The sequence below is a fragment of the Drosophila sechellia genome, chromosome 3L (genome assembly GCF_004382195.2).
Source record: "Drosophila sechellia strain sech25 chromosome 3L, ASM438219v1, whole genome shotgun sequence".
Lineage (NCBI taxonomy): Eukaryota > Metazoa > Arthropoda > Insecta > Diptera > Drosophilidae > Drosophila > Drosophila sechellia.
Window position 1 is genome coordinate 3,758,880 of NC_045951.1, and position 14,078 is coordinate 3,772,957.

The window sequence follows — 14,078 nt, forward strand, 5'->3', positions numbered from 1 at the left end:
GGGTAAGTGGGTTAAATTGGTCCACGGTGATTTGTATTGACATGTCACGGTAATCGGATATGGGGCACAAATGATTGCCACGATGACTTGTTGAATGAGCCCAATAAAAAGGTGGCAAATAAAGGGGGCTAATAAAATACGCACATTAAATGAGAGAGCATAAATCAAACTGTGCCCAGTGATAAAGATATTCAAATATAAATGTATAATATAACTTGTTTCACGAGTAAATAAATAAATAAAGAAAAAATTCGAATTTAAATTAAAGTTAAAAGAATTTAAGGAAATGATACTATTCAGTTACATTCACTTCAGTTTGAATATAATTCATTTAAACATCTGTTGAAGAAGTTTTTGTTTGCATGCACATTTCAAACTTTAACCCCCATACTGTTCTTTTTTTTGTTAATTCGTTTTTTACACTTCAATGCAGAACGGAAATGTGCTTTTTACATCGTTTTCGTTTCCCATTTTCCCATTTGTGTTTGCCCGTCGACGGGCCCCAAAAATGGTTCACTGCACTTGACTCTGCGATTGTGGGCGGTTGGTGGAAAAACGGGGCGGGGCTGCGTTCGGCAGCGGATTGGGTTTGTCAACGGTTTTATCTGATGCCTAAAGCGAAACAATATGCTGAGCGACAGAGGGGGAGATTCTGGCAGAGGGCACAGCTTTAATTCTTCTTTTGTGCGCACTGCACACACATCAGGTGTGACATACATCAGGGAAGGGGAAGGGGAAGGGGAATGGGAATTTTGAGGGTGCGGTCCAAAGGGTGTAGTTCCAATGGAATGCGGTTCCCCCTTTAAAATTGATTCAGTTTTAAAAACAAACATGAGTTTAAAGGGTACATTTTACACAGGCGTTTTAAAAGCGAACCAGTAAATAAAAGTTTAAAAATATTAAAGAGCTGTTTTAGAAGGCTTTAAATAGAATTTAGAAATAAATATCCCGAAAATCTTCTATATAACTTCAAGAATAATTCAACTACTTTGCAAGACTTTACATATAAGATCCCAAAGTTCGAGATGCCATATAACAATCCCTGTTTATATTTCCTCAATGAAAACCATCGCGAACTTACCGCACTGCCCCCCGTTGATGGCCAGTCCATCCTTGGCCGCCTGCTGCTGCTGCTGCTGCGCGTTGCTGCTGTGCAAGATATCCGATAAGGATAACGACGAGGCGATGAGCTGACGCTTCTCCTCGAAGTTGAGGAAGTCCATGGAGTTGCTGCGCTGCGGCGTGACTGTTATGGTCACCGACTTCTGCATCTTGGCGACCACACAGAGCTGCTGCTCCAGATCCGATGGGCCAGTGGACTGGGCGTTGGGCGAGTCCGGGGGCGTGGCAGCCTGGGCGGAGGGATGATCGATGCCATCGGTGAGATCGGGCGGTGGTAGCTGCAGCTGCTGCTGTTGCTGCTGCAACTGAAACTGTTGCTGCTGCTGCTGGTAATTGTGGTTCAGTTGCATCTGATGTTGCTGATGCTGTCCGTAGTAGCTGAAGGCGGACTGAGCGGTGGCAGCGGAGTACGAGGGTGGACCCAGCGGCGAGTGGGGCGGAGCATGGGCCACCCTGGAGGCCGCAGCGGGTGACAGTTGATAGCCACTGTTGCCGGGTGAGTTCTGACCACCGTCGTGCCCATTGATGGCCGCCACCAAAGTGGCCAGATTATTGCGACTGGTGTTGCCCCGCTGCTGCGCCTGGAACTTCTGCTGCTGCTGAAGCTGTTGCAGCAGTTGTTGCTGCTGCTGCTGGTACGCCATCGGTGGATGTTGCTGCTGCACGTTGCTGTTGCTGCCGCTGTTGCCGCTACTGTTGCTGCCGTTGCTGTTGCTGCTGGCCGTCGACTGTTGGCTGTGCAACTTGTTGCTGCGCAGCGACATGATTGTCGAGTGGGAAACACTCTTACTCCTTCATTGTCACGTGACTTTGACTGTTCGGCTAATTGGCGGTTAGCACGCCCGTGTGCGTGGCTTTTCCTGGGTTTTCTACGCTTTTCACCCCCACTTCACTCTTCTTATGTCACTTTTTCAAGGGTTTCACTTTTCTTTCGGCGCCTTAATTGCTGCAATTAAAATAAGGTTGCTTGTTGTTGCCGGGCTTGTTTTGTTGCAAGTAGCCGTGCTTTCTGGGGCAGCAGGCAACAATAACCACAGTTTAACTAGGCACTTGTCACTTGATTTAGCCGGAATTTTGCATATTTATGTTTCTATTTAGATTGCTTTAATTGCCCGTCTAATATCTCTGAATAGCACAAGATTTGTATCAAAAGGCAACAAAAACCACGCCTCCTCTCTTCACCCACATGTGATATTTTTAAAACTTTTATATTTAAAGCAAGCAAGCTTGTATCAAATTGAATAGTTATTGATTGCCTAGTCCATTTACTCAACAACTCGGCAAGCATTTGGTCAGTTGTAAAATAACACAATCAACAAGAATATTCCTTACATGGGTTTCCCTTCGAGAAAATTAACTGAGAATGCAGCATTTTGCACAAATGCCACAAAAGCCACAATAAAAACACACAGAACGCAACCACTTTACGTTGTCATCATCAAAAACGCTGCAATTGCCAACAGCTGGTGAAGATTTTCCATGCCAAAAAGATGTGGAAAACCCGGGGTGAAAACAGAGTGAGAAGCGCACTGATGGAGTTGATGGAAATCCATCCAAGGAAATGGAGCATCATCATGTGCACTGCACCACTGCTCCACTCGAACTGAAACAAAAGAAGCTAAAACGACGGGCAGGAGGGAAGAGGACTCCAAAGGATTTCTGGAGGATGGCCAAAGGCAACAAAGGAAACGGACAAGGACGAGGCAGCCGAAGGGAGAGCACTTCAAATTGAAGTGTCCGTGGGGAAATCGAGTGTAACCAAGCCAAGTGGGTTAAAGGAAGGGGGTTAAACACACGAGGGGAGCTACTTTCCCAGCCAATTTTCAGCTCTTTAAGATAAGCGAAAGGGGTAAATTGTGGCGATAATCGAAATAAGTAGAGAAAACTGATCACATATCTAAATTTCAATCCTAGGAAATTTTAATTTAATTAGCACTAGCAAAGTAGAGATGATCTTATTACAAATTAGACTCTGCTTAAAAGCGCACTATTTACTTAAAGAAAATACGTTGAAAAATAAATCGCATTTTGGAAATCCGAGCAAAAAGAACTAAAAAGCAAAAAGAACTAAAAACCCGCAGAGCAAAGTGCGAAAATGCATTTAAATCCCGCTGGTGAAACAAATCCTTTTTGCAGCTCAGACAAACCGAAACTCAAACTGGAATGGAAAGCCAAAAAGTTTCCCCACAGAATTTAAAATCCCCCCCTTCTTTCCCTTCGAAAGCTCGCGGGAAGGTCAAAGGGCAACGAGTTGAGTCAGCTCGAGTTGGAGAAAATCTTATTAGAATGCATATTGGAACGCAGGTAGGTAACTTCGTTCAGTTGAAAGGTTCAGACCAAAAAGGGAGAATCGGAGAATTGGAGGATTGAAGAAAGGGAGAACAGCAGACACGCAAAGTGCACAGGTAAGCCGAATTGCGGCAAGATTATGATGATGACAGGATACACACAAAGGGGCACCATCCCGAAATCGAAGAAAAAATAATAAACCATGCACGACAGCTGGAACGTGAAGATATACATAAAGGAACCCGAAGGTACAAAGGGCGGTCCACAGGGGAAGAATCTCATAAATGCGGCGAATTAAAATTCAATTCGTGTTCCTTCCTTTAATTCGACTCGTTCTGCTTGTTTTCACTTTTTCTTGATCTTTGAGTGCCAGCACTTCGTATTAAGAATATTTAAGAATCTTTAGAGTATGTTTCATATCATAGAATATGATTCATTTCAGAAAATAGCAAACTGGAAATATAGATGAAAACTTTCCCAATATGTTAAACTACAATTCAAGCCCCATTTAATGACTGTCCATCGTAAAATGTGCCCGTATAAATATTTTTTAATTTCTTGCCTGGTCTGCTGGCCCACAAAGTCGATAGGAATAGTTGTGAGTTGTTAACCAGAACAGCGCTGGGCGAAATCTTGGCTAAGAGTAACTGTAACTAGGCTTTTGTGGTCCGCTGTCCGATGTTTTGTGGTTGTTTGAGTTGCTTGTTCCAGTGCACTGACTTTTGGCTCGTTAGCTTCGATTCTGTTTTGAGTCGGCAGTTAGTTAACTTTTTACTTTTTTTATTATTTCGGTTTTGTGGATTTGGCGCGCGACTCGCATTAAAAAGGCGGCCAGCCGAGAACTGAAGAGGGCTCAGGAAGTGGCTAGGAAACGGGGGAGGGGGTCTGAATGTGGAACATTTGTTGCTAAGGCAGTGAAAAAAACACTACAAAAAATATATATAAAAGTCACCCATTTGGTTCAAAACATCACAGCTAACATACAAACTGCTTTTATCAGCTAAATAAAATAAAAACTATTTCGATTTATCTTTTAATTTTACGAATTTTCTATTAAAGTTGCACAAAATTACTAATTAAGCTCATGTTCGTGTGTATTTTTTCGTCAGAGCGACGAATTCAACATACAACTTATTTTTTTATGTCGACACCATTTGTTTTAATGAACATCCATTGAAACGGGGTGCGAAAGAGACGGCGCCAAAAGAAAGAGAGGCGATTAAATTAGCAAATGCGTTGGCTGCAGGGGCGCGGGGAACAGGGGGACAGCGGGGCTTAAGGGGGTGGTGGGCAGGGTGCAACATATTGCATATTGCACATTGCACATGTGGAACGACGCGGGCAACTTGCAACGTCAGCAGGCGCATATTAAAAAAAAAATATGAGGAAAAAGCTTCAACAAATAGCGACTGTCCCCCTCTCGCTCGCTCGCAGTCTCCGTCTCTCTTCCACTCGCCTTGTGGCAAGTTCATTGAACCTCATTTACAGTTCAGTAGTTTAGCGATTTTATTCTCATGGGAAAGAGACGGCAGCAGCGTGGGCCAGAAAGAGACGCACACACTGAGAGGGAGGCCCGACTTTTATTTTTGTGGCAACTCTGGCTTTGCAAAAAGAAATGAACTCAAAGCAGTCTAACGCCTGTAAAACAAATCCATTAAAAGCAAAAAATATGGACAAAAATAAAATATTCCTTTATTTACTTCAGTATTAAACTAGTATACTTAGCTGACCCAAAAGAAGTAAAGAAATGCCTAAATGATAATGGTAATTTTGCCATTTAGTACTAGAAATGTAGTTCAAGTTATGGGAACATCCGGTTTAGGGAGTTTCGCCTGTAAAGCCAAACAATGGGCTGCGAAAAAAATCGAAATAAATGTGAGACAAGAAAGGAAAGCGTTGGGAACCAAATAGTAACAAAAACTAATGCGATTTGCGGCAGCAACATCAGCAAAAAGAAAAAAAGCCTCTCAGATTCATGGATTTTTCGTTTGAGAGGCGCCGCCGCCAGCCAAAAGCAATCAAATCCAATTAAAAGCGAAAAAAATCCTAAAAAAAAACACTCAGATAAAAACGGTGGAAGCAGAACTTTTGTGTACAACAAAAAATATTGTTTATGTAAAAGCAGCGGCGAAAAAACAAAAGTATAACAATAACAACTTCCAGCACACGCGACTTTAAACAACAAATTTGTCGAACGCCGCAAGTAAATTTCGTGGAACGAAGGAAGGGGGGCAGAGATGGAGGAAGTACGGAGGCAGCAACATACAGAAAAGGCAACAAAAACCGAAACAGCCGCAACGGCAAAACCAACAACAATCAACTCTTTTGACCAGCAGCTGTCGCACAGTGGGCTGCACAGTGGGCAATTAGGGGTGGATTAGCAGTCAGGTGCAGAAATGTTTTGTTTAAGCTACTCTTAGCTCTGAAACAGAAAAATACCTTTTTAAATGCCAATCTGCTAATATTAAATAGAAAAATTAAATTGGGAAATATTGCGATTGTGCATGGTAATACCTCCAATTGACAAACAGACCATTCCACTGTGCCCATGCAGCACAGTCTCCACAAGTACAAGTGTTCGGGGTTGCTGCTAATGGAACGCAATTCACAATTCACTGGGAATTCGCTATCTCTGTCTGCAGCAGCCCTCTCTGTCGCTCCCCAGTCACTCCGTCTCTTTCCGTCGTTGCAACGACAATGGCAGCAATAAAAGCAAAACAGCAGCAGACAGCAAAAACCAATGGACAAAAACATAAACAAAACGGTGGACAAGAGTCGTCATCCTCCGCTGTTTTTGTTGTTTCGGCAAAACTTCTTCATCCCGGAGAAGGGAAAGAGATGGGCATATGCAGGGTGAAAGAGAGGGGAACAGAACGTTCGCATAAATTTAAAATTGCGCGCAAACGGCGCCCACAAAGCCAAACACCACAGTATGCAATTATCAAAGGAATTTTTAGTAAACTGCATGGGGATGTTTGAATGCTATGTTCCAAACAATTTGTAATTTTAGTTGCTCTGCATGGTCACACTGCGAAATTCACAGCTCATGCTTTACAGTAAACAAAGAATTTTGAATCTCGAAAATGTCCTGTAGTTTATATCACTATTTCTATAAGTGCGCTGTGTAATCCTAGAATAAACTAAATGCAGTTTTTATTAAATTATATTTTTCTTATGACAACCTTAGTTTCAATTAGGCAAGCCCCACTGTCCGAAAACAACAAGGAAAGGCAATAAAAGGGAGCAGAGAATGCGTTTTGGGGGTTGCTGGATGCTGCAAAGGGGGGTGTTTCACAAAGGGGCTGCCACTGTTGTGGGTGTGGGGGGGTCGAAAGTCGTCGCAAAGTGGAGTAAACTGAAGTCTGGAGCACAACAAAAAGTAGTAAAGGCGATGGCAGATGAAAATCCTAGGAGAGGGTGCGAAATCCCACAGTATACACACCACTACCAGACTTTTCCTATACACATCTATGTACATATACAAATGGGTGGCACAAAAAAAAGGAAGAAAAGCGAAGGAATCTGTCTAGACAACATTGTAAGTAGATAAAAATATTTCGTCGGAAAAATCAGGCGAGGAAATAATAAAATATGTAATTTCCTACACCGTACACCCATCTCTCTTTCTTTCCCCGCCTATCACCACTACTACTATCTCTTTCCGGCCGGTAATACCATTTTTTGATAAGGAAGCAATTGTAGCACATTTCTCTGATATTTTTTCAATTGCACCATCATTAAAATCGTGTTACGGATAAGATAACACAAGTTGGCGCTATATTTTTTCCCATTTTTCCCACTTTTCGTGTGAAAATTCCATTTAGCTAGGCAGCGTGTACGAGGCAAAATAAATTTATTTATTCATATTCAACATATTTATGCATTTGTGTAAACAAAAAGCAGGTGCCCGAAATTACTGTAAAGCGTTTTTTGTTTACGCAAATGTTTGAATTAAGGAAAGAGAGAGTGAGACAGGTAACTGCTTATTCTTTGACTGGTTTATTGTTATTTTCTGTTTATGCTATTTTTATGGCCACTCTTTCAGCTTTTTTCAAATTCTTTTGTTATTGATTTCACTTTTTTACGAGGCATTTCTGGATGGGTTTTTAAATACTCCAGATACAGTGAAGCTCTAAAACGGATAGCTTATATAGCTTAATAACTATTTATTAAATCTTTATAGCACTTCAAATGATATGAGCATATGAGTTAATTATCTAAAATACTTCTTAAAAATTGTTTTCATAATTGAATAATATAATGATCATTTTTCATCTTTACTGAGCGTTCACTGTGATCGAATCCACATGAAAGTATTGTTTTTCTTTGCACCTTGCTCATTTTGCTTTGCATCACCTGTCGCAGCTGATTTTCCATTCACACTATTTGTTTATCAACGATTATTATTTTTTTAGCTGCTCGTTAGCTGGTGAAATTCCCATAGAAAATTCATTAAAACCCAGCAAAGGAATTTTAGTTTTAGTTTCTCAGAGAGAATTCAATTGTTCGCTGGTGTGAGTGAGTGTGTGTGAGAATTGTTGTGTATGTGTGTGTTTAGTGTGTGAAGAGAGAAGTTGTAAAACCGGATTTTCCTTTTGGGCGCTTTCGTAGTTTTGTTGCCTTTTGCACTTTGCCTCGATCTTCGATTTTTAATAGCCACTTAAATTCGATATTGGGCTGTTAAAAAGTTACAACAATTTTCCTTTCTGCCTTTGCTCGCTTTTATTTTCTTTTCTCTGCCTTTGCATTTTGCATATCACTTGCTTTTGCACTTACACTTGTTGATTATTTAATGTGCAATATTTTTATTGCGTTTACTTGCGCTTTTTCGTATTCTTTACTTTTCTCAGCTGCTTTTCACTAATAATTTATTTAAATCAAACTGACGCACGCACACTGCTGCACGTAGTTACGCACACACACACACGCACACACTTAAAACGCTAAGCGACGCGCCGGAAAAAACAACAAAAAGAACAACAACGAAGAGAGCGGCGAAACAACAAAAAGCAAACGTTTCAAAATTCTCTTTCGCTTTGCACCGCGAAATTCAATCAAATCGGAACTGAGAACATTGCTAATGCGATTTGGACTTAATGTTTATTGGGTTTCTACTATTTCGAAGTGAGCGCGACGCTGTTTTCCCGACTTTACGATCCCCAATTGGCATTCGCGATGTGCGTTCGTCTGCTCTCAAAAAATTTGTGACAAAAAATTGTTTATATGCCGCAGTGTGGCCAGCTGCTTAGCGGCCGATAAGGCCGACATTGGCCCGTTTCGCGGCATTTGTCGGCAGCGCGGTCACACTCGAGAAGAGAGCGGCTGGAAATTCAAAAATGTAATTTGGCGCCAAATTTGATTTTATTTCTATTATTCAAATTCTTGATAAAATATCGTATTATTACCTAGCTATATTAACGGTATTGAAAGATGAGAACAGTTTAGTTTCTTTTTAATTATTTCACAACTATATTCTCTTTGTTTTTAATTAAAATGGTCAATCTTTTTCAATATGCTACATATTAGCAAAAGCATTAGTCATATAAATCAAATTAATAAGCGACATTAAATCAAGTGAATATTAACAAAGGCGTGAACTTCGTCTGCCTTTCATTTCACATTCACAGCAGTTGATTATAGGAACTCAAATTGAATTAGATTTGCCCATTGATTTGCAATTCGCACCCACAAATTCCACCACCCGATGATAATTGCCAATTTGGGTGGAAAGCCAGAGGAGGCGAGCATTTGGATCTGGAAAATGTCGAAAAACTATTGAAAATCAATTTGCATTCCGCACGAGAAACATCCAAAATAATACGATACTGATTCCCCTCTCGAAAACTTTAATCCCCCAAAATCCAATGAGGCAATCGGCAAATGAAAATCTTTTCGGGGGAAGCGAAAGAAAAACAAGAAGCAACCGCACTTCAAAAGCAATTTCACCTTGTTTTTCCAAAAACAAATACACACACAACAAAAATAGTGGATAAACAATGGCGCGAGGCAATCTCTTTTCGGTCATATATAACTTTTCGGTAAGGAATTTCCCAAACTGCTCTTCAAGAATTTTCACGAGTGGTGGCGTCTCCTATTTTTAGGCTCACTACAAAAACACCCTACAGTGAGTTCTCGATAAAGTGAACAGCTAGTATAATCTTATAAATTATATAGAATAACTAAATGGTGGGTTTCCTTAAAATGTACTTTGAATTTGAAAAGGATACAGCAGTTTCATTTGAACTATTTTCTAGTTTGTTGTATTAAGTCACAAAGTTCATCGTTTATTTCGGATTTATATTTCTCTATATATTTACCTCATATGTAGTTACAACTATTTATATACACTATGTATATGTGTATTTATATATGGTAAGTACTATTTTTATAAAACAGGAAACGGAAGTATCTTTCGCTCTAGTTGGAAATATTTAATGAGAGATGAAGATATAAATACGAGAAGGGGGGCATGGCAGGGGGAAAACTGAGCGCTGGAATTTTGTTGTTGCTCCAGAAATGCCGGCAAATGAAAAGCGCAGGTCCGCAAATGAAAAACAGAATGAAAAATCCAAAGAGAAAAATATTTCTGGGAGAGAGCACAACAATGGCAGTTTGAGAGGCGCTTGAAGTTTGCGAGGAACTGCTCTTCAAGCAGTGCAATATTTACTGTTTATCGCATGCGAGAAATTGCTCGCCGATGTTTTGTGTGACTCTAAAACTATTAGAAAAAATCCATTCAGTAAATGATCGTTCAATTATTTTTACGAACTTTATATTTAAAGAAACAATTATGAGATTAAAATATTATGTTAAAATCATTTACTTATTCATGGATAAATAAATTGAAAATCATAATTGTATCTCATATTTTTATGAACAAATACAGTTTTTCTTTAACTCATATATTGTATCCAACATCTTTTATAATACTATTTTAAAATAGTATTGTGCTGTTGAATTCTCCCAACAGTTCATCGTTTTATTCAATAGTCAAGAAAAGTTTTCCACCTACCGGAAGAAAATTCCACTTCATTCCGAGCGAACATTTCGTCTTCAATGTCAGTTTTCTCCCGATTCCATCGCCCATTTTCCCCGACCTTCTTATCCTTCAGCAAAATTAACTTGAGAATCTTGATAAAAGGGCTGCCATTCATTCATTCAGCAGCCTTGCCGAAAACTGTTCTCAATGCCAGAAGCTGCCAACTTAATTTATATTGTATTTAAAATGCAAAATGCACAGCATTCAACAATGGGCGAGAGCAAAGAAAGTGGGCGCTCGTGGCAAAGTGGGCGGGGCACAGCTGAAAAGCTGCTAAAATTTAACAACTTGACAAATTGAATGTTTGTGGAGAAAGCGTAACAGTGTTGAAAGCGTCTCAAACTGAAACGAAATTTCTAGTTTTGATCCAAACACTAAAACTGTTTCAATGTTTTAAAGTCTAATATGAGTACCCAATTAACTTTTGATTAATTAAAAACAAATGCTTGCATATCCTTGAGTATAATTCATGTTCAGACTATTAGTTTTGCGCACTGTAAGCACAATCAGCTGCATCTAAACAATAGGAAAAGGAGTGCCAAGAGGTAAGAGAGTAAGAAATGAGGCTCACAAAGGGTATCCAAGGCAAGCCTTGGCTGTGGAATTCCTCTTGGAATTTTCTATTTCTGAGCTGCCCAAGGAATCTCTGGCAGTCATAACGATAATTGACAATTTGGCCAACACAAATTAACATTGCCAGAGGTCAAATTGCATTGGCTCAGGGAATTTCTGATTGCTTCCGTTTTTTTTTCTCCAAAAACATCTAGCAAAAAAGCGACATAGGTAAACAAAGCGCTATTAGGAATGCAGTGCACGCAACGCAAAGCGGCCATAAAGACGTTTGGGCCAAAGGCAGCGGCCAACTTAAAACGGGCCAGAAACGTAGTAGCAAAAACGGAGGGAAAAAACAATACTACAGCAAATGAGCAAACGTGCCACGGTCAAGAGTGACCTCTAACCCACCGCCCACCGCCCCTTTTCCATGGGCCACCCACCGAAGTCGAAAAGTCAACTCAGGTTTAACTATAAAAGCCCGGAATTTTGGGTTTGTTTAATCATATCAGTTTCTGTTCAATCAGCGGATATACCACCAAAAACAATCTATCCAAGATGTTCAAGTTTGTGAGTATCTAAAGGGATCCTAAGTAAATACTTATGAAGTATTTATAAGTATCTTAAAAATAGTGAAATCTCAAATATAAAATGCAGTGCTTTATCTCTAAAGTCAATCAGAGGTACTAGTTTAAACTTACGCAGCAGTTTAAGCTCGTTTCAACTCACAACATAAGGTCTATTTGAATCTAAGGAGTTTTATTGTTTTGGCAGGTCCATTATTTTCCCAAAGACTGTAATTACTTCCTTGGCTAATGAAATCCCCCCTTTTCACCATAGTTCGCACTGTGCCTGTTCGCCCTGCTGGCCGTTGCCTGTGGCAAGCCGCAATTCCTGACCGCCTACAGTGCGGCCTCGCCTGTGGTGGCTGCCACGCCCTACGCCTACTCGGGCGGACTCTACGCACCCACGTACAGCGCTGCCTACACCAGCGGCGTCTATGCCACGCCCTACGCCTACGGAGCCTATCCCTACAGCTCGCTGTACCTGAGACGCTGAAGTTCCCACACCACCGAATGCACACTGTACTACTGATAATTCCCGATGACGTCGACCTAATGAACAAATAAACCTGATAAAACAGATAAAGATTCGCATACCAAAGGCCAGCTATTTGCTGTCATTTGCTTTGAGCAACTGCAGATTAAAAGGGGCTGCAAAATGGGAGTGGCATTGGCCCTACACTCGCAGAAAAACACGTGTTAAATATTTGAAAAAAAACAATTAAACCTATAGCACATGATTATAGAAATATTTCCTTGTATTCATTGGGTTTTCAACTCGTTGATATATGAAAGCTTTCTTTTGTTATAAGAAAAGTGATAGTTTTTCGCTCAGTGCACAGTGTTTGTGGAAGCAAAGAGACGTATTTTAAAATATTTACGAATTTGTTTCTGTCGTTGCTGCTGGTTTTCTTGGCAATTTCCGTTAGCTATCAAAAACATTCGCTTTGGCTCGTATATCATGTTTCATGTGGCAAAACGGGGCGTTTTGGGCGGTAATTGTGGGCTAAAAGGGGCTACCGAATGTGAGGGGGGGTGCATGGTGTGAAAGGGTAGGAGTCGCAGGGGTCGGGGGTCAACTGTCGCTGGCATGCGTCGGCGTGCATTTGCATCGCAGCTAAAATGTGCAAATTATGGCAACTAAGTTTCCTTATGTTGTCCCAAGCACGCACTGGGTTAAGTGGAGTACACTCGGAAAAAATAACACTATACATTATACGAATTTTGAGCATCATAAATTATGCAATTCTAAAGGATCCAATGAAAATAAGATAATAATAATAATAAGAACCGCAGATCAAATATGTTTATCTTGCATAAATATTTAAAAAATGACATATTCTTTGCTAGCTGTTTAAATGGTTTTGTAGAAGTGATTCAAATTCATAAAAATATTTTATAATTTGAAACTGATTTTGAAGCTACTTAAGCACAAAATGTTTAGAACAATTGTGCTAAAAAATAAAGATATACATATTTTGGCGTTTGGGGAGTGGCAAGGACTTTCTTTGAGCTGCTGTTTTACTTTCCCCGCCGCCAACTTAGCACACAGCCTTGCATTTCCTGTGCACACTTTCCCTTCCCATTTCCGTTCTCCTTTCCTCTACTCCCCTATTGCTGCTACTCCTATTTCTCATTTTTAGACGTCAGCTTCAGTGTCGCCATTTGCATAATGCGTGTGTGTTAGTGAGCTGCTGTGCTGGTGTTTGCAGCATCCTTTCAGGCGCATTGTGCACCGTGGTGCTGCGAAAAATAAAAAGAGCATCGAAATGCATATGGAAATTGGCCCGAAATGAGAAATATGTGCAACATCCTGAATAAATGCATTTAGATAAGGCAGAATGCGGTTAAACGTTGAATAATGTTCATGCTAATGTTGTTTTCCACTTGATTGGCCAACAAGAAGAAGGCATTTCGGAGCAGAATAATGTGGCAAGCATAAATAATGTAAATAATGAGTAGCAAATAAATCAAAAACCACAAGCATATGAATTAAATGGGTGTCTACATAATTTAAAAGCATACTAAATGAATTCATAGAAGTGTATTTCCAATAAATATATATACGTGAAATAAGGAAAATTAAGAATAAATTTAAAGAATTTAAGCCTAAACCTGTAATGTTGCCACATATTTTACCACCAAGTGGAAATAAGAATGGCAATCAACTTTTCACTTAACTTGCCATTAATTTGCCATTGTTTTCTTAGGACTTTGTCGCCCGAAGAACAAACAGAAACTGTTTTTCCAGCCCGACACACCACGGTATATTTGCACAGAGGAAATGCGAGCAAAAAGCGGGAAAAGTCTGTCATCAGCAGGGTGCCCACCTCAAAAAACTTGTTTTCTATTCGCTTTCCCTTTGAGCGTGGAACGAACTTTAAGATGTGTATTACAAAAAAAAGGAAGTAGAAGGCAAATTTTATCTAATTCTAAATCTAATTTGCATCGTGGGGCGGATAATGTTGAGCTGCGTGAGGCGCTGACTTGGAAAAGAAAAACCCACGCGCCGC

General features: G+C 40.2%; 2 protein-coding genes across 12 annotated transcripts in view; one reads left to right on the forward strand and one right to left on the reverse strand.

Annotated features, from left to right (window-relative positions):
• LOC6610654 (protein nutcracker) overlaps nt 1-14,078 on the reverse strand; it is a 91,655-nt gene that overhangs the window by 64,277 nt on the left and 13,300 nt on the right. For 4 of the 11 annotated variants that reach the window (XM_032719435.1, XM_032719432.1, XM_032719430.1 and 1 more), the window contains exons 1-2: nt 8,188-8,613; nt 1,082-2,068 (exon numbers count right to left, since the gene is read on the reverse strand). The exons of 6 other annotated variants lie outside the window; for them this stretch is intronic. In XM_032719435.1, coding sequence (XP_032575326.1) covers nt 1,082-1,886 — 805 coding nt within the window. In that variant the 5' untranslated portion in view covers nt 1,887-2,068; nt 8,188-8,613. Of the gene's footprint in view, nt 1-1,081; nt 2,069-8,187; nt 8,614-14,078 lie in introns of those variants that run through there. One more of the 11 variants, XM_032719431.1, reaches the window with a different exon arrangement.
• On the forward strand, nt 11,482-12,314 carry LOC6610657. The gene is made up of 2 exons (XM_002035188.2): nt 11,482-11,572; nt 11,843-12,314. Exons 1-2 carry the CDS (start codon nt 11,561-11,563, stop codon nt 12,059-12,061), a joined length of 231 nt encoding a protein of 76 aa, XP_002035224.1. The 5' UTR covers nt 11,482-11,560; the 3' UTR covers nt 12,062-12,314.